General features: G+C 45.8%; 1 protein-coding gene across 5 annotated transcripts in view; it reads left to right on the top strand.

The window, feature by feature from the left end:
• The window catches only part of Slc44a3 (solute carrier family 44, member 3), a 78,462-nt gene that overhangs the window by 22,016 nt on the left and 33,171 nt on the right, over nt 1-23,275 (top strand). For all 5 annotated transcript variants that reach the window (XR_010063593.1, XR_010063592.1, XM_039102087.2 and 2 more), the window contains exons 7-11: nt 345-434; nt 2,121-2,245; nt 2,887-3,073; nt 15,068-15,233; nt 23,230-23,275. The exon at nt 23,230-23,275 is cut by the window's right edge and continues 111 nt beyond it. Coding sequence is in view for 3 of the 5 variants with exons in the window: in XM_039102087.2 (XP_038958015.1) it covers nt 345-434; nt 2,121-2,245; nt 2,887-3,073; nt 15,068-15,233; nt 23,230-23,275 (614 nt within the window). In the remaining 2 variants the exon portion in view is untranslated. The remainder of the gene's footprint in view (nt 1-344; nt 435-2,120; nt 2,246-2,886; nt 3,074-15,067; nt 15,234-23,229) is intronic.

The raw sequence follows: 23,275 nt of genomic DNA, 5'->3' as shown, positions 1-23,275 counted from the left end.
ATGACCTCTGGAAGAGCAGTCGGGTGCTCTTACCGCTGAGCCATCTCTCCAGCCCCTGGAATAATTCATTTACTTATTTATCTTTAACTACTTAAACTTTCAAAGAACGCTAGCCTTTTCAGAACCTGCTTTCAATGGCAGAGTGAATGTGTCACAGGCCTAGGCGAGTTCCCTGGGTATAGCTTGCCTTTGTGTTTGGTGTTTGGTAGTTTTCCCTGATATTGAGCAAACCTGTCAGTGGTCACTCTTCTGGGCTTGATCCCTTTGCTGTTCAGCACCCTTCCTCCCCAGCTGCCCTCCGCCCTTGCTGTCCTAGGGCTTCATGTGCTTTGCTTACCTTCCAGCCTTGTCTCTGGCCATGTTGTTCACCTTCCGATTCATCTCAACGCTCCTGGTCCACATTATCATCTCCTTGGTCATTCTGGGATTGCTGTGTAAGTATTTCTATTCTTTCTAAGTAACTGGAATGCCTTTCTGTTAAGTATAGAATTTAAAGGTTGGTTGGTGTCTTAGTTGAGGTTTTACTGCTGTGAACAAACACCATGACCAATGCAACTTTTATGAAGGACACCATTTAACTGGGACTGACTTACAGGTTCAGAGGTTCAGTCCATTATCATCAAGGCAGGAGCATGGCAGCATCCAGGCAGGCAATGGTGCAGGAGGAGCTTAGAGTTCTACATGTTCACCCGAAGGAAGCCGGGAACAGACTGAGCATCCTCAGGCAGCTAGGGGGAGGGTCTCCAAGTCCACCCCCACAGTGACACACTTCCTCCAAGGCCACATCTTCTAATAGTGCCACTTCCTGGGCCAAGCATATGCAAACCACCACAGTTGGTTTTCTTGTTTAACTAACTAGAGTCTTAAAAGGGGACACAGTCTAGACTCATCCTTTCACATATAAGGAAATCCAGGCCCAGAAAGGACAATGGGAGTCGATTCTGCCTCCCAAAGAGTTAATGCCCCATCTAGCCTTGATTCTACCCCACTGTGTAGCTCCTGAGACCAGCCTGCTAACTGAGTGGTGCTGGAGCCCATCTCGCTGGGCTGCAGATACAGCTCAGTGCTAGTCTTACCAAGCATGTACATGACCCTATGTTCAATCCCCAGAGCTGCAAACAAACGAACAACAAGACCAAAATGTATTTTTCTGGTACTCATATACACTGTAAGGAAGAATTCCAGCTGGTCGTGGTGATGCCCACTTTTATTCCCACCACTGGGGAGGCCGAGGCAAATAGGTGAATATCCATGAGTTCAAGGCCAGTGTGGTCTACATAGCAAGTTCCAGGACAGCCAGTGCTACATAGAGAGACCTTGTCTCAAAACAAACAAACAAACAAATATAAAAAGCTTGGTGCAGGGAGACTGAAGAAATTCAAACTTCCTTTTTATTAAAATTTCATTTTGAAGGATTTATTCTATGCTACACATATCCCTTGGGCCTGAGAGAACCCATGGTTATCACACAAAGGCTCTGGCCTATCTGCGGGGCAAGGCAGAGAAGGAACAAAAACCAGGGGACTCTGTGTACTCTTTCCTTACCAGTCAATGGACTGTGAATATCCCTGGGAGTTTTGGGGAGAGAGTTACAACAGTAATGTGTTAAGGTCATGTCTTTGCACAAATGCAGAGTGTTTGCTGCATCAGTGTATCTTCACAGGGGGACACTGATAACATTATTTCCATGGGCTGTTTAAATGACCCACCTCTGTGAGTTCAAAGCCAGCCTCCAGCTCCCTAGCCCCAGAGCTCTCACCAGCAGACATTATGTGAACACTTTAGATTTTAGAGTAAATGGTGTTCTGTTTGGTGCCATCCCTTCCTGATCATTCTCTGACTCATCCTGTTGGCTAGGTCCCTGTGTCTGCCAAAGACCAGAGCTACCCCAGGATAGACAGGTTCTCTGCGGGCTAACCTGGCTTTCTCCAGATCACCCAGACATAAGTGATGGGCTACAAAGCTTTTGAGGATCTAGGATCCACTGTTTGAACACTGTTACTGGCTCAGGCTGGACTTTGAGTGGTTATATTGGTGTGTGTGTGTGTGTGTGTGTGTGTGTGTGTGTGTGTGTGATATCTCAGGACATGTGCCAAGTCTGCTGTCGCTTTGTTTTCTAGTTGTCTGTGGTGTCTTCTGGTGGCTGTATTATGACTACACCAATGACCTCAGTACAGAATTGGACACAGAAAAGGAGAATATGAAGTGCATGCTGGCCTTTGCTGTCATCACCACCGTCGTGACAGTGAGCATTCCAAAGCAACCTTGGGGAGAACTGTTTCCGGAGAGAGCTGAGGTCAAAGGATTTGTGGTAGATAAGGAGAGAATTGGGGGTTAGAATGGAGGGGTTAGGGGTGATAGAGACAAACCAAGTGACTTGACCATGGAATGAATTGTAGAGAAGGCTAAGCAATGCATGGGTGGAAGGCCGTGGTTTCCTGGACCTGGGGACTTATAACTGTTTCTATGGGGAGAGGGGAAACCCAGTCAAGATGCCATAGCAAGCAGATTTGAGATGTACTCGTTGACCTTTTACCTCATGTTCTCTTGCCTATTTCTAACCCGTCTCTGAGTGTTTGACGAGGAAGAGGAAAAAATAGATTTCTTTTGAGCTTTAAGGAGCCTCAGTCTCACCTCCTCCCACTCTGGCTGGCTCCTTTAGGAAGGTCTCAGGCCTCGTTCACGATTATGACTGTGGGATCTCACACAGGGACCCGTACATAGTAGGGGCTCGGTTAGTGGTTAGGAATGTATCATTTCAGTTATAACAGAAGTGGTGAATGTCCTCAAGGAGAACTGCTCGAGACAGTTACAGCGTTCCTGTCCAGCCCCGCCCAGTTCCTCACCCTGGTGCATCCCTTCACTCCGTCCTCCCTCTCTCACCAGGTCGTTCTCCTGGCCCTGATTTTCACCCTCAGAAAGAGAGTGAAATTGACGGTTGAGCTTCTCCGAGTCACAAATAAAGCAATCAGCAGATGTCCTTTCCTGCTGTTGCAGCCACTGTGGACATTTGCCATCCTCGTTTTCTTCTGGGTCCTCTGGGTGGCTGTGCTGCTGAGTCTGGGAACCGCAGGTAAGCGTCACCATTTTAGCATGGTCAGCCGATTCCTGTGAGCACCAAATCTCTTGTGCAACCAGAGGCATCTGGTAGGGACAGTGACGGAGCCAGGGCATCTGTCTTGGGGGAACTCTTTGGTATTGGCTTCGGAAAAGCTGGGTTTCATGAGACAATAGATTCAGTCACTTAGGTAAACACTTAGGTAAAGCTGTATAACACGAACCAAAACCAATAGGAAGACTTCAGGTAAATGTCTTCAAATCTGGGGCTGGAGAATATAATTCAGTAGGTAGAGACTCTCCCCAGCAGGCATGAAAGCCTGGGACCAATCCCACCACCTTATAAATGGAATGAAATGTCACATGCTTATAATCCTAGCTTTCCCGAAGTGAGGGCAGGAAAATGAGAAGTTCAAGGTCATCCTTGGCTATCTAGGAAGTTTGAGCTAGCCTTGGCTATATAAAAAGTTGTCTCAAAACAATCGAACAAACAACAGAAAAGTCTCCAGGTTTAAACCTTTTCCAGGATGATTTGCCAGCTCCTAGCATCACAGATGACAGAATCCAGGGTAGACTCTGCTAAGTGAGTTATTTTCAGCAAGGCCAGCTTATGTTTAAAAACGAGTTCTTTGCTAAGTTTGAATTGCTAGGATTGTGAAAAGCAACAATGTATCCTCGATTCTCCTGCTGTTTCCCAAGGCTGCTTCTCCACACCACTCTTTCTCAGAATCAGCTTCACTGCATTACTATGTGGACCAGACAATCAGAGATTCTCGTTTTATTTGACTTGGGGCAGGACAAAGTACATGGGTGGATGGACAGGTGGACAAGCAGACAGATTGGTCACGGATACAAAGATATACATTTTGTCATGCTCCCCATAGGGTATTTACATTCTACGTCAGTATCATTCAAAGTGCCATCTGAAACCAAGCCGAGAGCCTATGCCAGGCGTGTCGCTCAGCTGTTGCCTTCTCTGAGGAAGTCCTACCGTGCAGAGGAAATGTAGCGGGCTGGGAGTCAGTGCAGTCTCTTAGGGGGTTGCCTTGCAACCACAAGGACCTGAGTTTGATCACCAGAACCCGACTGGGGAGGTAAAGCCAGTCGGAGCTGAGACTCCCTGGTTGGTGGATAGCCTGGCCTACTGATCATGTCCTATCCGTCAAGTTCCAGCCCAATGAGAGGCACTGTCTCAATAACGAATTAGATGGTGCCTGCAGAGTAACAGCTGAGGCTGGCCTCTGGCTTCTGCTTGTGCTTGCTTACACACGTGTGGACCTCCATAAACACACACACACACACACACACACACACACACACGTCAGCTAGAAGAAACAACTTGCTCAGTGATGACCTTCCTTTTTTTTTTTTTTTTTTTTTTTTTTTTTTTTTTTTGGTTCTTTTTTTCGGAGCTGGGGACCGAACCCAGGGCCTTGTGCTTCCTAAGTAAGCGCTCTGCCACTGAGCTAAATCCCCAGCCCCGATGACCTTCCTTTATCTTTAGCTGAAGCCCATCCATCTTTTCGGGGTAGTAACGATTCAAAGACTAGCAATTGACCACACCTTCAGTGAGATCATCCTGAAAATGCTTGACTCCGCTCTTTGGTTTGGTGACGGCCCAACTCACACCCTGCAGCAAGGACAAGCAATAAGTTGCCTTTATGAGCCTGTTACCAGACAGCCAAGAGCTGGGGTCGATGTCACGGCAACACGGCTGGAGCGATTCCCTAATGTGTTCTCAGTCATGTCTTCTCCCTTATTTACTCCATTCTGTGAGGCAAAGTACATGCTCTCGGTAATTCTGTAGTACTGACCGCAGGCTCATGTCACAACTTCAGTATACTGGATTCTTAGTGAACTTGGCTCCCCTCCCTCTCCCCTGAAGTTGAGTGGCTCTTCGGAATTAAGATGAGCACAGGCTCCTTGGAGTCGCAGCCCTCAGAGACATACTTATCCAGCTTCCAAGATGTGGTAAGAAGCAGCCTCTTCTGCTGGAGGCCTCTGAAGGCCTTCGGTGAATGACCAATAACTACCCAGAGAAGAACCTTGGTCAAACAGACAGACTATAAAAAATCAGAATGAACTTTGTCTAGAAAGGAGAGAACGCTGGAAGAAGTAAGGTAACATACCCAAGACCCCTGTGCCTTCACAGGTCACAATCTCAGCTCTTCCTCGCCACTTCATAGTTGGAAGAGCCACGTGAGCTCCAACCACTGTGTCTCACTTTAGCCTTTAGGAAAGTGACAGGAAGGAATAGGAGCATCCTCTCTCAGAGGTCACAGCTGCACTACCTACCTGCAGTGAGCAGATCCAAGGGACGTGATAACCCCTATCTGCAAAGGAGGATGGGAAATGTAGTTTCCATTTGGCCGGCCATGCATAGTTAAAAATTTACAGGGTCTATTACCCTGTCTGTATTACAGGGGGACTCAAGAGCCTTTCTCTAGCTCAGGATAGTCTCGGATCTGTGAGAAGACAGGGTGGTGGCCAAGGCACGCAAAGGGAAGAAACAAACTCTGTGCTGAAAGGCCCTTAGCTAACTCCACACCAGGCAACTTCCTATGCTCTCCTTCTCCAGCACCACAACCCCCTTGTAACTTGTCTGCTCTTCTCCAATTCTAAGCCAGATCCAATAGTTCATCAGTTGCTAATCATGCAGCAAGAATGAGCCACGGCTCTCTTGACTTCGAAGCTCTCTCGAATGACACCTATATCCCTGCCACTACCTGCCTCACTTCATGAACAAAGCACCCACCCCACTGTGCAAGAGGATAGGCTGGAAATTGCCAGGATATCAGCACACACAGAAAGAGCAAAGCTAGGCTCAGTGCAGGTGAGGAAAGGGCCTGGTCCCAGAGAAGAAGGAAGAGACCCAATCCTGAGAGTTGAGAGTGACATCATGGAATTACAGCACTAACTTGGAATTGAGCTCCTAGCTTGGCATCCCGTGACGTTCTCCTGCGTGGGCCCAAACAAGAGAGCTACGAGCCTCAGTCCGCAGGCCCCAGAGTGAAGGCAGGAGGTCATTCTTTGGTTGAAAGCAGCCTTTTCCCCCTCAGCCACCAAGTGATATCAGAACATGATAGTTTTCTGTCAGTGCAAGAGCTCAGTTGACGTGGATGAGGGGAGCCTAAGGGAAAGAAAGGAAAACTGAGCATTTAGAACCGAATGTAGGTCTCCAAGTAAGCTGATCTTGGGCTTCACAGAAGAGCAGGTACCACAGAGAGCTACCACCTGCCCTCCCGGCTCACACTCATGGCTGCCCAAGAGCACAGTCTCCCATTGTTCCCCAAGGCCTCTTCGTCCAGTGTCAGTGGCTCGGCCCTGAGCCAAGCAGGCCAGCAACTGCATCAATGTTTGACTCTCAGAAGATGCCCCAGCCGTGCCTCTGAGAAGGGCGAGCGACTTCCACATCTCAGGAAAGGATGCTCACCAGAGAATGCAGGCGGGCAGTGCACAGTGCCTCCTTGTGTCCTTTAATGTCCTCTCAGGCAGTGATATAAGAGGACGGGATTTTCCTGTGATCCACACTGAAATTGTGTGTCCTGGGGAGGGGAGCAGGTAAATATTTGTGAGTTTTCTTTGGGGCTAATGATTGAATAAGTTAATAATTTAATGTGGGGGCTGGAGAGATGGCTCAGGGGTTTAGAGCACTAGCTGTTCTTCCAGAGGTCCTAGGTTCAATTCCTAGCAACCACATGGTGGCTCACAACCATCTGTAATTGTCTGAAGACAGCTACAGTGTACTTATATATAATAAGTAAATAAACCTTTTTTATACTTATTTTATGCATATGAGCCATCTCTCCAGCCCAAGTAGATAAATCTTTTTCTTTTTCTTTTTCTTTTTCTCTTTTTTTTTTTTCCGGAGCTGAGGACCGAACCCAGGGCCTTGCGCTTGCCAGACAAGCACTCTACCACTGAGCTAAATCCCCAACCCCGTTAGATAAATCTTTTTAAAAATGTGAAAAAAAAATATAGTGACCTTTGGCAGGTCATGTTTTCTCACATCAGCTGTTTCCCAAGCGTCTTCATTCATCTGTTAACTAGTTCACAAGACTGGCTTTTTGAGGGTCTTCTCAGCAGAGCATATGAACACCCCTAGCATTGGTGACATCTATTGTCTGTTGGGACTTGCCAACAAAATAGAGATGACTGATGTGGTGCACATCTGTTCACTCTGGCCCTCGGGAGGCTAAAGCTGGAGGAACAAAACACAAGGTCTGGGCTATAAGAACCAAAACTCAAAATAGAACAAAAGGTGAACAATGTAGCTATCCAGCAGGGGCTGATGAGAATAGAAAAGAGGTCTGATGGTCTGGGTGGCCAGTGAGCACTAAGGTGGTCTAGAAGCCCAGAGTGGACAACACTAGAAAAGGCCCACTGTGGGGAGAAGCAGGTACCTCCAAGTCCACACCCCAGCTGAAAGGGGCAATCACAACCTCTAATGCTTGTGCTTGGAAGGCTCACACAGGGTTTCCCTTCAAAGGATCTGGGATCCAGGTTGCTTCAGATTCCCTGGGGAATTAATTCTTCTTTCCCCTTGCATTGGTTCAACAGAAAAATGATGTGAGGCTGAACTGAAGGAGAGCTTTGCCTTGCAAATGCGGGACCATCTGTTGTTGATGGTAGGAATTAGCACGGAGTAGGAATGTCTTACGCTAGCCTAAGCTGTGTGCAGAATTTGTGTCCCCCCCCCCACCTCTGCTATGCTTGGCGTACTTGAGAACATAGTATCAGAGAAATGTATCAGAGATGTAGAAGATAATTGAAGTGGTTTTACTGAGCCTGCAGGTGGCTGACCTTGTTGCAGGAACATGAGGTGAGAGAGAAGTCAGAAAGGCAGCAGTAGCCCTTGTCCTTCAGAAGTGCGGGTCATTTCACCGCTGCAGAGAAAAGCTGACCCCACTCTGTGCCTTGCTCCAGGGCTATCTGTCCTGGAATCTGCTCCCTTTCCAACTCTCCCCAGCTCTCCACCACAAACTGTCTCAGAAACTAGGTGTTTGTTTGTTTGTTTGTTTGTTTGTTTGTTTGTTTGAAGACAGAGTTTTTCTGTAGCCCCAGCTGTCCTGAAACTTGCTCTGTAGACTGGCCAGCCTCAAACTCACAGGGATCCACCTGCCTCAGCCCCACAAGGGCCTGGACCTAAAGGCATGCACCACCACTGCCCAACCAGAAGCTAGGTATTCTTGAACTTGTTTCTAGTAGTCTGTTTCTTAGATGGTTGTCTACAGATCCCTGGGCATGCATACTTAAGTATTTCTTGGGCATGGTTTTCATATTCTTGCTTCTTCCAACAAATACTCATTGTCCATTATGTGCTTAGCTCTGGAGACATATTATGTGTGCCTACTGTATGCTTTTGAGTACTTGAAATATTGTGGTAAGTTAATAGTCTATTTCAGCAAAAGGGGTAAATATATCATATGTCCCAAAACACTCAGTTCTATAAAGAAAGCGTGCTGTTGTCTTAGTTAAGATGTCTATTGCTATGATAAAACACCATGACCAAAAGCAACTTGGCATGGGAAGGGTTTATTTGGTTCATGCTTTCAGGCTATAGTCCATCATTAAAGGAAGTAAGAGGGTTGGAGAGGTGGCTCAGCGGTTAGGAGCACTGACTGCTCTTCCAGAGGTCCTGAGTTCAATTCCCAGCAACCACATCGGTTCACAACCAATGCCCTTTTCTGGTGTGTCTGAAAACAGCTACAGTATACTCACATACATTAAATAAATAAATATTTAAAAAAACAAACAAAAAACCCCAAAACAATGGAGTAAGAACAGAAACTCACACAGGGCGAGAACCCTGAGGCTGTATGATTTACTTGACCTGCTTTCCTATAGTGCCCAGGCCACCAGGTCAGCAGCAGTACTTCCCTGGTGAGGTGAACCCTCACATTTCAATCACCATGTACATATATATATATATATATATATATATATATATATATATATATATATGAACTCAGAGCAAACTGATATTGATATGAACTGCCCACCTAGATAAGACAAATTGTTCTGTAATTATCCATCCCTTATAAGATACTCATAGCTGCCTGTGGCTATTTAAAGCCACTTGGAATCTAGATCGTCTTTCTCTTCCTCCATCTTCCTTCTGTCTCTTTGTGCTCTCTGCACTCAGCCCGCCTTCCTTTTCCACTGTCCAATCACAGGCTTTCCCCTTGTCTTGTGCCTGCCCTTGCCTGCAGATAGACAGCAGTCCACAAGGGACACCTTTTTCTTTCTCTGTCCCTTGTCTCTGTATGCCATATCTGAGTGGGTAATTGTCTGCTGGACATTCAAGACAATGGAATTTTCCTCTTATTTTCCCTAGTTGCCCTACAACCAGGGCAGAGGCAGAGGCAGAGGCAGAGGCAGAGGCAGAGGCAGAGGCCAGGCTGAGGGTCAGAAGGCCAGAGTCAGTAGGACCCGTGGGCCAATTTTCTGAAAAATCTCCAAGAAAATATACAGAACATGTTAGAAAATGGAGTCTTTTGGGATTGTGTCTGCTCCTTTTTGAAAATTGTCCTACCCAGCTGGTCTGTCTCCCTTAAGAATCCACCATTCACAATGATCAGTGTACCACTATAGACTCTAAAAAAAAGCTTTAAAACTTGCCAACAACAACAAGGCTATGTAACTTGATAAATTTTATTCAGAGAGATCTTAGAGAGTTATCTCAAAGATCTTTAATAGAATATGCTGGGAACTGGAACAATGTCTCTGCTCCTTCCAGAGGACCTAGGTTCAATTCTTAGCCTAGATGGTGACTCCAGCACCTGTAATTGCAGTTCAAGAAATTTTTAATACCTTCTATGGCCTTCGTGGGCACCAGGCATACATGTGGTACACAGACATAAATGCAGACAAAACCCTCATGCACATGAAATTAAAACTGAAAAATAGAATATGTCATTTAAAGAATGTCTGTTTGTCCATCTCCACATCTATCCACTCATTCAGCATTTACTGTAAGTTAAAAATCCTGTTAAAATATGTAGACACAGCGGGTTATGTGGTGCACACCTTTAGTCCTAGCACTTGGGAGACAAGTCAAGCAGATCTCTGAGGTCGAGGCCAGTCTGATCTACAGGGTGAGTTCCAGAACAGCCAGGGCTACACAGAGAAATCCTGTCTTGAAAAATACAAAAAGAAACAAACACATGGACAACACAGTTTTCGTTATTCAAAAGACAGAGAAACACACACACACACACACACACTATATATATATATATATATATATATATATATATATATATATATATATATATGGCTATAATAGTTGGTAAGAGGAAAGGAGAACAGTAAATACCCGAGGAGACTGGAACTTTTTAATTTGGCCATAGGGCTGGGTTAGGGTTAGGGTTGGGTTAGGGCTGGGTTAGGGTTAGGGCTGGGTTAGGGTTGGGTTAGGGTTAGGGTTGAACAAAAGACACTTGAACAAAAACTTGAAAGCAGTGTAGAGGGCCACAAGGCTGACTTAGGGAAGGAAGAATATCCCAAGTAGAGGACCATGAAGAAGACAGGGTTCTGGGGACAGGAAGGGAGCACATTTAGCTAGAATGGTGTCATTAAAAGAGAGACAGATTCATGAAGGTAGTCAGAGAAGAAATGGGGTTCTTCTGGGCTGTGAGATGGGAAGTTTAGAGAACAGAGACAGGACCCGATGTTCATTTTAACAGCAGTAACACGGGGTGGAGGGAGAGAGTGGTGAATGGCTACCAGGTCTGTGTAGGGCCTTGTGACCCACTGGGCTCCGAGACTACTTTAGAGGGTGTAGTATGTGACGATGTGATAGGTGGGGGAGGGAGGCAGAGGAGTTGTCGAAGCTTTGAGTTGGTGTGCGTGGCCACTCAAGCAGCTGGAGGATGCGGTGGGCATCAGCTGAGATGGAGCAGAAGGGTTGAGTAGGGCATTTCATGAGTAGAAATTAATTTGGGAAGTTGCCTTTAATAACTATATGGATATTTCTAATAAGCAATTATCTGCGTCTGAAGTTCAGAAGGAGCACATAAACAGGATTTGGGAGTAGATAGAGAAAGGATTATGCTTTGAGATATGCTATGTTAGAATGTCCAGGGCTAGCTGTAGTCGGGTAGCTGTGCTTTGCAGGTGTCATGCTTCACTGGGTTTTATTGATTGTGTTCTTTTGAGGGCCGTTAGCCATCTGAATGGTTTTGGTCTGAACGCGGGCAGAGAGGTGGCAGGAGAACGGAGGTCCCCCTGGGCTAGCAGGCTGAACAGGGCAGCTTGGCCTGGCCCAGAGGGCTCAGAGAGCAGGGAAAATGGGAGGGAGAAGGGACGTTTACCTGTATGTTCAGGAGTCTGATGAGGTGGAGGAGAGGTGGTAGGAGAACGGTGACATTTCTCTGTTAAGATGCCCTGGAAGACCAGAGTGTAGCTCAGTGGTAGAGCACTTGCTCAGCCTTGCTCTTGAAAAATTAATACATGGGCTCTGGGGATGAGAAAGGACAGCAAGGTGGGTTGAAAGTGAAGGCCAGAGCTAGAAGACAAAGGCAGTATTCTGGGAAAGAGTTTGCCGGGCATCTGAGTGGTTCAGGGTCTAAGGCAGGAATGAAGATCCCAGCAATGACTTATTACAGCATCTCGGAGGTCAGACCGTTGTGATCGTTGTAGAGAGGCTTTGATCAGCATATCTTAAGAAAGGGTAGGAGGGAAGGAGTTAGAAGATCTAATATAGAGAATGGATCTGGAAGGATTTAACTGTGAAAGAGGCAGAACAAAGGAAAGAGTCCAAAGTAGTTTTGTTTTTTGGGTTTTTTTTTTTTTTTGGTTTTTTTTTTTAATGGAGAACAGTTAATAATGGTTCAGGAAAGGGAGTATTTGGATGGGGCAGGAGATCTAGTGGCAGGTTTGGCCTCAGGCTCAAGGGCAGCTTACCATTTTAAGAACTGGGGTTAAATTCCAGACATATTGGTAAGTACGCTTGGGGAGGTGACATGAGGAGAAGTCTTCCGATTGCCTCATTTTTCCTTGAGCACCAGGAAGTGAGGTTGTTGGCTTTGTGGTTGGAGAAGAGATTAGAAAGCAGTTGTCTAGAAGACAAAATGAATGAACAAACATGGTCGCTTGTAAGTCCCTCAGACTCTCCGAAGGAGGTACCTGGGGTTCTTTTGTCTCTTCCATTTTTGCTTCTAATAGCTAATGTCCATCCAAAGACCCGAGCACGGTATTCTGTAAGTGTTTAATGTCAGCACTGGGATCATTTTACCTATGATTCATTTGTAGCTCACCCTGCATTGCACTTGCTGGTCTTAGCCCCTTATCTGCTGGTGCTAGTACATAGCATTTAGAGTCGAGATGTGATGGAATCACAAGAGAGTGAGAAGTAGCTGTTACTATCCTTAAGCAAACAGTAAAAAGCAGATTTCTAGAAGGTTCCATGGTTGGTTGGTTGGTTTGTCAGCCTCGAGGGATCTTGCCTGCACCAACAAGGCCCATCCAGGAGAGGGCAGCCCTGCATGCATAAGCATGCCCGCCCCACCCTCAGGCTCTGGACCACTGACTGTGACAGTCATTCTGTTCCGGGGCTTTCTCATTCAAGCCACAGTCCCTGATCCTTTAAGAGATCTGGTAAAAGCAGTGGCTCTATTGCAGTGGTCTCCTTCCAGGTGGCATTTGGGCATCATATGATGGTTTATTGAATTATCATAAATGAGGAGTAGGGGCAAAGCATACTCCCAAACACCCACGAGGCCATTAAACAATCACTACATTCTACACAGAAATATCTGCTCCAAAATACCAACAAGTGCCATGAGAAGCTGAACAAGCCTATCTTGATGAGCATCTGTAAACAGCTCAGCAAAACAGCTACAGAGGCGCAAACAACAGATAGCTTCAGGAGATGGGGAGATGGCCCTGGGGTGCAAGCATTTGCTGTGCAAACCTAACAATCTGTGATTGGATCCCAGGAACCCACATAAAGGCTGGACATGGTAGTGCAAGTGTCTATAATCCCAGAATGCCATAGGAAAAGGGAGGAGGGGGAGATGGGCAAAGCCCTGGAAGCTTATGTGCCAGTTGCCCTGGCTTATGCAGGCATAAAGAGACTTATCTCAAACAAGGTAGGAAGTCAAGGACCAATACATGAAGGTTAACTTCTGACTGCCACATGCAAGGCATGGCACATGTGTCCACATTCACACACGTAAGCATACCCAATCGCAGCGCACAAGGGGTGAGAAGGGGAGACTTAACACTTCAAACCACAGAAATTCGTCAAGACAGCCTCTGGGTTCTTTGGAAGATGTCAAGTCTTTGAGTGCATCTTGATTTATCACTTCAGGTGCTCCACTTGCTGACTGGTGTCACCAGTGTGACAAGCTGGGAAATGTGTAGCAATGGCCATGCAGGGCAGCCAAGAGGAAAGATTGTCCCTTCTTAGCATCCTTACTGGCCTTCTGTCTGTCTGAGAAAAATGACCCTCCCACCCCACTCTCTGTAAATATTCTGTACCCAAAGCATACTTTGCTGCTGGCACTCAGGGTCTTACAAAAAAGGAACTGCACGCTGCTTCTCAGGCCCTGTGTACCTCCGATGGTCAGAGTGTAGTTCTCAAAGCCTGCTGGCCTGATGTATCTAGGGGGCATTGTCATCACGAGGGTCATTTCCTTGCTGCTGGGAACGCCTTTCTAAAACATGGCAGCTTTGGAAAGACACAGACATATTTCTGAGCCCACCTGAAATGCATCTGCTTCCAAGCCAAATGAACCGGACAGTCAGTAGACCACTGTTGGCTTCTCTCTGTAAAGCAAGCTGCCCAGCTACTTCCCACGGTGGCCATCTTGTTTGACAGAACTTAGAGAGGAAGGAATGGAGACCAGCCTTCATCTGTGGAATCGGTTTTGCTTAACACATAATTATCTTCAGCCTTCCCCTTGCTATGTGAACTCTACTGTGAATGTCTAAAGGCAAAAGAATGGATGGACTGAATGTCCACGTGTAGCTTCGACAAGAACTACAAAAACATGTTTAAATCACAGGTGGGTTGGAGGTGTCACCCAAGATCAAAGCACTCGTTTCTTCCTTACAGTAGTTTACTTGAAGAGCTAATGGGAGAACACGTAGAAATCAACACAGGCACAGAGCTGGGGGTTGGTGTACCAATGTCTGCAGGGTTGGTAAAGAGTTGTAATATCTACCAATATCTAAGGATGCTTCAGGTCAGAGGAGAAAGGAAAGGAAAGCATGTCAACAGTGAGCATTATCAGTGTACCCTTACTGCCCTTAAATTAATGCACTATTGTGCTCCTGGACTACAGGATAATGATCATATAAGAACAACAGTAATAATTGTTATCACCCATGGAGGGCGACTTTTGTGGGCCAGGCTTTATCTCAGAAACTTTCCAGATTATATCACTTCATGCTCAAACTACCAAGAAGGAATTAGTACGCAGGCAAGACTAAGATTCTAAGAAGCCATATAGGGTGTCCCAGGCTTCTACAAGGTTAACATTGAGATCTGAACCAAGGAAAGTAGGCATTTTACGTGTGCCAAGAGGGTTTACTCTTAAACTGTAAATGGAATCTGAGTAAAGAAGATTCTAAAGGGTCTCTTTTATAGAGCCTACAGTTTTGTTTTGTTTTGTTTTGGTGAAAAGTTCTATAATATAGTCTTGATTTTTTGTGTTTTTGTCAATGTAACATAGTTGGCCCACATCGCACAAGAAAATGCGAGGTGTCCTTCTACTAATCATGGGACATCACTAAAGTTAGACTCTTCAGAGCCCATTTTCACACCTTCAAAGGAGAATGAGTTTTAGGGTGTATGTCAACTGTCTTACAAATTCCCTGTGGCCACTGTCAATATTGTTGTTTGTACTACTTAAATTCCTAGTGTTTGGTGTGTGGACTGAAACTTCGACGTCTGCCTTTTGCATGCTGCCAAAGACCAAGCATGAAGAGACATGGTTCGTTGAACCATCTTCCAGGATGAGGGAGCTATTGGTGTAAATTGTGTTTGTATTATAAACTTTAGGTACTGCCCAGGTGATGGAAGGTGGCCAAGTGGAATATAAACCTCTCTCAGGCATTCGGTATCTGTGGTGGTACCATTTAATTGGCCTCATCTGGACTAGTGAATTCATCCTTACGTGCCAGCGGATGACTGTAGCAGGAGCGATGGTCACTTGTTATTTCAACAGGTGAGTCCTGCCTTTCATCCCTGAGGTTTGTCTGGGTGCTTTGGCTTATATATGCATCGCTGAAGATATTCGGGAGATTTTACTCAAAGTCTTAAAAGAGAGTAACAAGAATTATGAAAGGAAAAAAAAAAGACAGCTAAAATTTGGCCTCTAGGCTCACTTATTGGTCAGAGGAAATAGTCTCCCTTAAACCTCACACATTTCTAGGCTCTTCTGCTTAAACTACAAAATGTAGAAAGAAATTAGACAGCAAAGTAATCATACTGCCTAGAATTTAAAAATACTAAAAGAAAAGCTTGTATTCTCCTGTAAATATCCATTCTTATTAATTTCAGACTTTAAATATTGTGGGTCTGTTTTAAATACATGCCAGTAGCTATATCAATTATTCTATCTCTGTAAAAAAAATCAGAAGAATATTTACTTGGAAAATAATGTTACACCCTGAAGGAACTGTAAACTATAATTCATGTCCTTAAAGTACTAGTGAACTAATTACTTACTTTTAGTATCTTTAGCACATTGCCTCAGGAAAATAATTGAGACTACTGTTCCTCCAGTCCCGTCCCACCCCCCACTCACCTATACCTGGGCCATGTGCATCTCTTGAATATAACTCTCCTCAAATTATAGCCAGAAGAGCCAGCCCAAGACAATGACAGGGTTGCACGGAACAGGCAGTTTACTCCTGGCTGTGCTGACCCTCCTGGAATCTCTCAGACCAAACATCAGTAGATAAACATGAACTTTCTGAAGTAAAAAGGCGAAGCAGCCATGATTCATGCCATTGAACACTTGCCACTGTGTGGGCTTTTAATATGGTGGTACCCTTTGGGAACCACATCATTAGGAACTCCGGAGAACTCACAAAGTACAGCTGCCCTTGGTTGGCACTGAGAGCCTCCAAGCAGCAGGAGATGGGGGTTGCTTGATCTCCTGTAAAGAACAAAGATCTGTCCAGCCAAATTGGCCCACAGGTAATATCTGTCAGAGAGAGAGAGAGAGAGAGAGAGAGAGAGAGAGAGAGAGAGAGAGAGATTGATTGACTGTAATCTTAGTATAACCAGACCAAAACATTTCCAGCAAGGACTTGGATGTGGAGGCCCGGTGGTTCCTGGGTATTGATTTTTTCCTTACCTTCTCTCCACACTCCATCATTAAAGAATTACACAGGCCATAAGAAATGGACAAGCAATGACAGCCAATGAGAACTATCAGCCTTGAACAGTGTGACTTTGGATGACAATTTAAAAAATAAAATAAATTTCAGCCGAGTGATGAAAACTGAAAACAAGACTAAGCGAACTAAGAAAAGCTAGGTCTGCTTGTGGGTATTGGCTGGGTGCAGCCATGCAAATAGGATGCTGGCTGAACACGGAAGCCAGAGCAGCAGGATCCAAGTATAAAATGTGCTGTAAGGTCAGCCGGATGGCTCGGCAGGTAAAAGTGCCAACCGACCTGAGTTTTATCCCCAGAGCCCATGCTAGAAAGAGAAACTGACTTCCAGAAGTTGTTCTCTGACCTCCACCAGGGCGTCCCATACCCTCATGCTTCCACACACACAGCATACACACAGGCACACAACAGTAATAAATAAAAATTTAGAAAGACAGATTTAAAAATACAAATAAATACAAAACAAAATGTGCTTCCAAAGATGTTAAATCTTCAGTTTCTAAATCCTTCTTCTTCCATCGAAAGAGAAGAGGCCTTTGCTCTCCAGGGCTATAACCCAGAAGAGGGTCTGCTCGTGGGGTATCTGGCCCAGCAGAGGCTGGGGCAATGCTATGTACTAAAGCAGGGAGAGCAAGGGGAAGTCCAAGCCCTGATGATGACGACCCTATAACCACGCCTCCCCACATCCCACAGCTCAGTTCCTAGGGTGATGGCAGCCAGGTTTGTCCTCTAACGGGGACAGGTCCGAAAAGCTTTTGAACCCAAGTCAGGTGCCACATGAGGGAGTGATCCCCAGAGAAACAGACTTCCAGACTCTTACACCAGCAGTGGCACTCCCCAGCAACAAGCAAGCTCTCTCCCACTGAGCATCTGCCGTGGTTAAGGTTTTACTGCTGTGAACAGACACCGTGACCAAGACAACTCTTATAAAGGACAACATTTAACTGGGGCTAGCTTACAGGTTCAGTCCATTATCAATAAGGTGGGAACATGGCAGTGTCCAGGCAGATGTGGGACTGGAGGAACTGAGAGCTCTACATCTTCATCCAAAGGCAACAGGGAGAAGACTGGCTTCCAGGCAGCTAGGACAAGGGTATTAAAGCCCATGCCCGCAATGGCACGCCTACTCCAACAGGGCCACACTACTCAAAAAGAGCCACACCTCCAAATAGTGCCCCCTCCTTGGGCCAAACATGTACAAACCAGCACAGCATCCAAGTGTGTTTTGAGCTGTTTTTTTAGTGGTTATTATGCAAACAAAGGAAGTGAAAGAGATTAGAAACCAAACAAAAGGAATGTAGGGGAAACAAACACAATGCAAGCTGCAAAGGAAAATGGCAGTGCACGGGATGCACCAATGATGTCATCATAGGGAGCGAAGAAATACGGAACCGATAAACTAAAGTTCCTCACACAAAAACGAGTATTGTGAGAATGAGAAAGACCCTTTAATAATGAACAATTTCAAAAGTAGGAATTTTCTGTTGAATGCTTCAACTCACTGTGAAGCTGAAGAGCTCTTCCTGAAAGTCGAACAAAGACAAACCGGAACATACGAGATAGGATAAAATGTTAGGGTTATTTAGGAGCCCCCCAGCTGACTGATATGAGATTTAGAAAGAGCAAACAGAAAAAGTAGTTTGGGTGGGTGGGTGGGTTTTGGCGTTTGTTTGTTTTTGAGGTGGAGTCTCATCTAGCCCAATCAACAAACGTGCTGTGTTTCGAGGACTACCTTGACTCTCTCTGACCTACTTGCCTCCTCCACTGACGGTCTTTGACTTCAGACATACACTACGACATAGATCTTTTTGATGATGATGATGATGATGATGATGATGATGATGATGATGATGCAAGAATGTCAAAGAAACCTCAGGAGGTGAGGTCATAAGTTAAAAGTTTCCAGAAGTTTCATAAGTTAAAAGTTTCCAGAAGTTTCTCAAAGGAAATGAGAAAAGATCAGACACAGCCTTGAGTCTCAGAATCAAGTCTAACATTCTGACAGTCAGCAGCAGCTCTGAACCCAGAAAACATCAGAGGAGGACTGTCTAAACACAGAGGTCCCTGACCTCCAGGTCTGTACCGGTTCCCACCCACCATCGATCAAGGGTCAATACAGTCACGCTCACACAAAATCCCCAAAGATTTCCCTGGCACCTCCTTCCTAGGAAAGATGTTTCCACTGATAGTCCTGAGTAAACTAGGCAGGGAAACCCTGGAGTTGTACAGAAAAGACAACATAATCGACCACTGCTACTCGGATCAGCTGGGAATGGCCCTTCCTCACTGTACATTTTATTTATGTACTAATGATATGATATAAAAAAAATTAGTGTCGTTGAGGAATAGTGAGAAGGTGATGTCGGGGAGGCTGGATGTATGGGACATCTATTATGAGATATCAGGGGGAGGGCGTGAGGGAGGGGAGGATACCTGGCGGGCCCATACCAAGGTGTCCCCCTGAGAAAGCATGCTATGCCACAGATGTAATATAAAGGAGGTTTATCTGGGGGAAGGGAGGGGAGTAAGGCAGACAGATGGGAGCAGAGCCGTGAGCTGAAAAATTAGGAGGGCCTGAATGGGTGGCTCAGCGGTAGAACACTTGCCTGGCATGCGTGGGACCCTGGGTTCAATCCTTAATACCAGAAAAAAAAAAAAAACAGGCAAGATCCCATAGGAAAAAGCAAGTCAGTAAGAGCCTATAGTCTGGGGCTGGAGAGATGGCTCAGTGGTTAAGAACACTGAGTTCAAATCCCAGCAACCACTTAGTGGCTCACAACCATCTGTAATGAGATCAGATGCCCTCTTCTGGTGTGCATGAAGACAGCTATGGTGTATTCATATATAATAAATAAATAAATAAATAAATAAATAAATAAATAAATAAACCTTTTTTTAAAAAAGGTCCTATAGTTTTAAAGTGTGGAGGTTAGTCCTATCATCTCGAGAGAGGGAGAATTAAGGGTAGATGAAGCAAACTGCTGATTTCTGAAGCCTACCAGCACTATTTAGTTCCTTAACTATTATTTTGATTTTAAGTGAATTTAAAGTAAAATTCATGAATGGGTTGAAGAGTGGCCCAGTGGTGACAAGCAGCTCACAACAGCCTGCAACCCCAGCTCCTCTTCTCACCTCCATTAGAAACCTACAGGCGTGTGGCAGACATTCGCATACATTAAAAATAAAAATAAAAAGTAAAATGCATGATAACTCATTTTTAGCACTACAATTACTCAATGATTAAAGAGTCTTCTCAGCCAGTCATGGTGGCATACTCAGAAGGCAGAGGCAAGAGGATCACCACATCCTAGTTTACATAGCAAGTTCTAAGCCAACCTGGACTGCACAGAGAAATCCTGTCTCAGAACAAGGACACAGAGAGCCCACTCTCCTCTGGGCAGTCTGCTTCACTGTGATGCCTCCAGCCTGTTCCTCATCTACCGCTCACAGTTCACTTAGGCCGTACTTCTACACTGGGCAGAATTGTAATACAGACCCTGGGCATTGACCCTTGTCACTTACCGGAGCTGTAAGAGGGCTGAAGAGTTCACGAAGAGAGCACTGTGCGTGAGGATATGGGCAGTCTGTAAAACTTACCTTCAAAGAGCTTCCATTTTGTGCAGTGGTAGAAGTGGCTTAGCACTCCAGAACCCTTGTGGCCCTTGCAGAGGACCTGAGTTTGGTTCCCAGCACCCACATGGCAGCTCACAGCTGCATCTAACTCCAGGTCCAGAGGATCCTACGTCTGGCCTCGGGGTCGCACTTGATACACATTCAGACATGTAGGCAAAAACACTCATACACATAAAATAAAAGTAACTACATCTTTAAAACGCACTTGCTTTAAAAAAAAAAAATTGCCCGAAGACGGCATCAGTAGAGACCGTCTTTGGGAAGCCAAGAGTAGTAACACATACTGTAATCTCATCACTGGGGAGGATCCGGAGCTTAAAGGCCATCCTTAATCATGGATAAGTTTGATGCTAGCTAACCTGGGCATATAGGCCTCTGTCTCAGAAAAGGCAGTGGGTCGGGGTAGTGGGGAACTAGGCTCAGTCAATAAAGTGCAGGCCATGCAAGCATGGGGACCTGAGTTTAAACCCCAGAACCCACATGAAAAAGCCACACATCACACATTGGTATTTATTTACTTTCCATGTACTGGGTGGCGGGGGAGGCACATGCACGCATATGCACACATGGGTGTGAAGGTCAGATGACAATTTGCTGAGGTTGCTCCTTCACTGTGGCTTTCAAGGAGGAAGCTCAGGTCATCCAGCTTTTAGCTATAACTCTCCCACTGAGCTGTTTCTCTAGCCCCGTGGTATAGATTTGTAATCCCAGCCTTAGGAAGGGAGATAGGCAGTCGCATAGGCAGATCCTTGGACAGTGATAGACCCTGAGTCGAGAAACAAGGTTTGGATGGCACCTAAGAAACAACATGGTCCCCGCCCCGCTGCTACTCCATGTTAACCTCTGAACTCCACGTGTAGGAACACACAGGGGAGGAGGGGGAGGGAAGGAGGGAGAGGGAGAGAAATACAAGGAAGAGACATGGTCTTTGCTGTGGCCACACTGTGTTCTACTGCCTACCAGCTTTGCTGGAGGCCGTCTGTCCTATGCCGCCCAGAGACTCAGATTTGGGGGCTTTGCATAATGTTGGAGCGTCTCTCTAGAGTGTTAGGCTTGGTCTAAAACTATTTTTCTCAGGGCCCTGAAGGGGCTGGTGTGGCTGTAAAGCACTATGTGTGTACCCTGACTTAAAGGTACTCTCAATCATCCCCAGATTCCTGTAAAGGTATCACTGGTTACCCAGCATACATTGCGCCACCAGCCGGTTCTCAAACTATGCTTAGGTCCAGAGATTAGTATTATTTTCAGTTTCAGGGGAAAGTAATCTGATCCTCTTCCTAAAGGCAGATTTTGTTGGCTGCGAGGAAGACAGAGCTGCCACATTCTAGCCAGTCGTGCAGTGGGGAGAAATAGCAGTTAGTATCCCTGGTGACTATAGGAAAGGGGGGTGACTTCAAAGACACTCTATTTAGTCTCTCCTTTGCAGGACTGCTTCAGATTGAAAGCAGGTATTGAGTGACTCTTGGCTTGGGTTAAAAGGACCTTTATTGAAGTTCCCTTTCTCATCATGTGATAACCCAGCTTCCAAACCTCTGTGTCTTCCTCCAGCTCAGCCCTAGCATTGTGACTCAGGAGGGAAGGCAGGGTCCCTCACTCCTCTGTCCCAAATGGTTTATCCCCACTGCGGGTGAAACCTGCTTAGAAATCTGATGCCTACACCCAGACTTCAGTACCTGGAGGACCAGAGCTCAAGGCCCCGTAACAGTGGCCTGTGAGTCATTTATTTCCTAGGCAGATGGGAAGCAGGTGTCGTCTTCTGCATCTCGCTCTCTTAAGCGCTGCAGTAAGTTCGAAAGCTTACAACTCTCAGTGGAAAAGTAAACATTAGGAAAAAGAAAGAGGAGATGGGGAAAATGTGTCAGAATTTCCTGGCCTAGTCTTCCAGTATCAAATCAAAATGACAAAATTGATTTGTACTCACCCTGCCCCACCCCCGGGATCTTCTGTAGCCTAGGCTGGTTTCAAATTCACTCTGTAGGGGAGAATGACATTAAATTTTTGATCTTCCTGCCTCTACCTCCTCCTGACTGCTGGAATTATAGACCACCACTCAGCGGTCATACGTAGTTGGGGATTGAACTCTTGAACTCGGGGCTTTGTGCATGTGAGGCAGGTACTCTACCAAGTGAGCCACCTGGAGACACAGAGCGTTTTGGGTAGGCAGCCGGGTTGCACTTTTGCTCCCGGCTTGCTGCCCTGTCCCTTTCTCTTCCTGGATGACTTCAGAGCAAACTTCGGCTGATGCCAACTCTTGCAACCTTGTTGGCTATAGGCCTCCTCCTCCCTCAGATCCCAGGCCATTGTCAAAACCCTAACTCATAGTGACTTAGCAGGCCAGGCCGGTTGTAGAGGAATCTTTCCTAAAGAAAGCAAGCTTTACTTGGAGCCCGCGTAGTTACTTCTGGGAAACCCAGCCTCCTTTTCTAGAACAGCATCGCTGAGAACTCAGGGTCACATGGAGAAGGTCAGCAGAAGGGTGATGTCAGCTCTCTTTTCTTTCGCTTTCAGGTTTGAAGGAGAGGGAGGGCTGCTCCCATTCTGGTCTTTCTTCCCCCTTCTTGCTCTGTGACTTGCACTCATTCTTAGGGACTCTGTTTTACACGTCCAGTAAATGATTCACACTTCAGTGACCTTGAAGGAATGGAGAAGAAATCAGCTGGTTTAAAGGAACTCGAAGCTGTGCAGAAGCTAAACGGCCCAATTTTGTCGATTCTTCCCTTCAAACCAAAAGCTCTTGGTTACCTCTGCTGGCCTGGGTCCTGATCATGTGACTTGATGGCTATCATCACCAAGTTAATACTGGCAGTAATTGCACAGGTCCCTCTGTCATTTAAACAGTGAACATGTGACAGACAATCTATTGCAAAGGAAAATAATGTCAACAGACAACCAGAGGACAGAGGGAAGGACCAAGAACTACAAGACAGAAACACATATATTTTAGCTCACTGATATTTTTTTCTGTTTTGTATATTTTTTACACACGGATCCCCCTGTCTCCCCAAAAAAGTGAATTAGCCCAAGATGTAAGATAACCTTGGCTACCAAGGAGGATAAAAATCTCAACAAGTGCTCGCCGCGTCACCGCTCTACAGGTTGTTAATGCCAATGAGGATCTGAACCAGAGAGACCCTTCCTGTTGCTTTTGAAACTGCGAGTTTTAAATGTTCTTTTCCTCTGTTCCCAGGAATCAAAATGACCCTCCTGCCCGTCCAATCCTTTCATCTCTCTCC

The sequence above is a fragment of the Rattus norvegicus genome, chromosome 2 (assembly GCF_036323735.1).
Source record: "Rattus norvegicus strain BN/NHsdMcwi chromosome 2, GRCr8, whole genome shotgun sequence".
Classification (NCBI taxonomy): Eukaryota; Metazoa; Chordata; class Mammalia; order Rodentia; family Muridae; genus Rattus; species Rattus norvegicus.
Note: the sequence above shows the minus strand (reverse complement) of the source record. Positions and strands in the feature narration are given on the sequence as shown.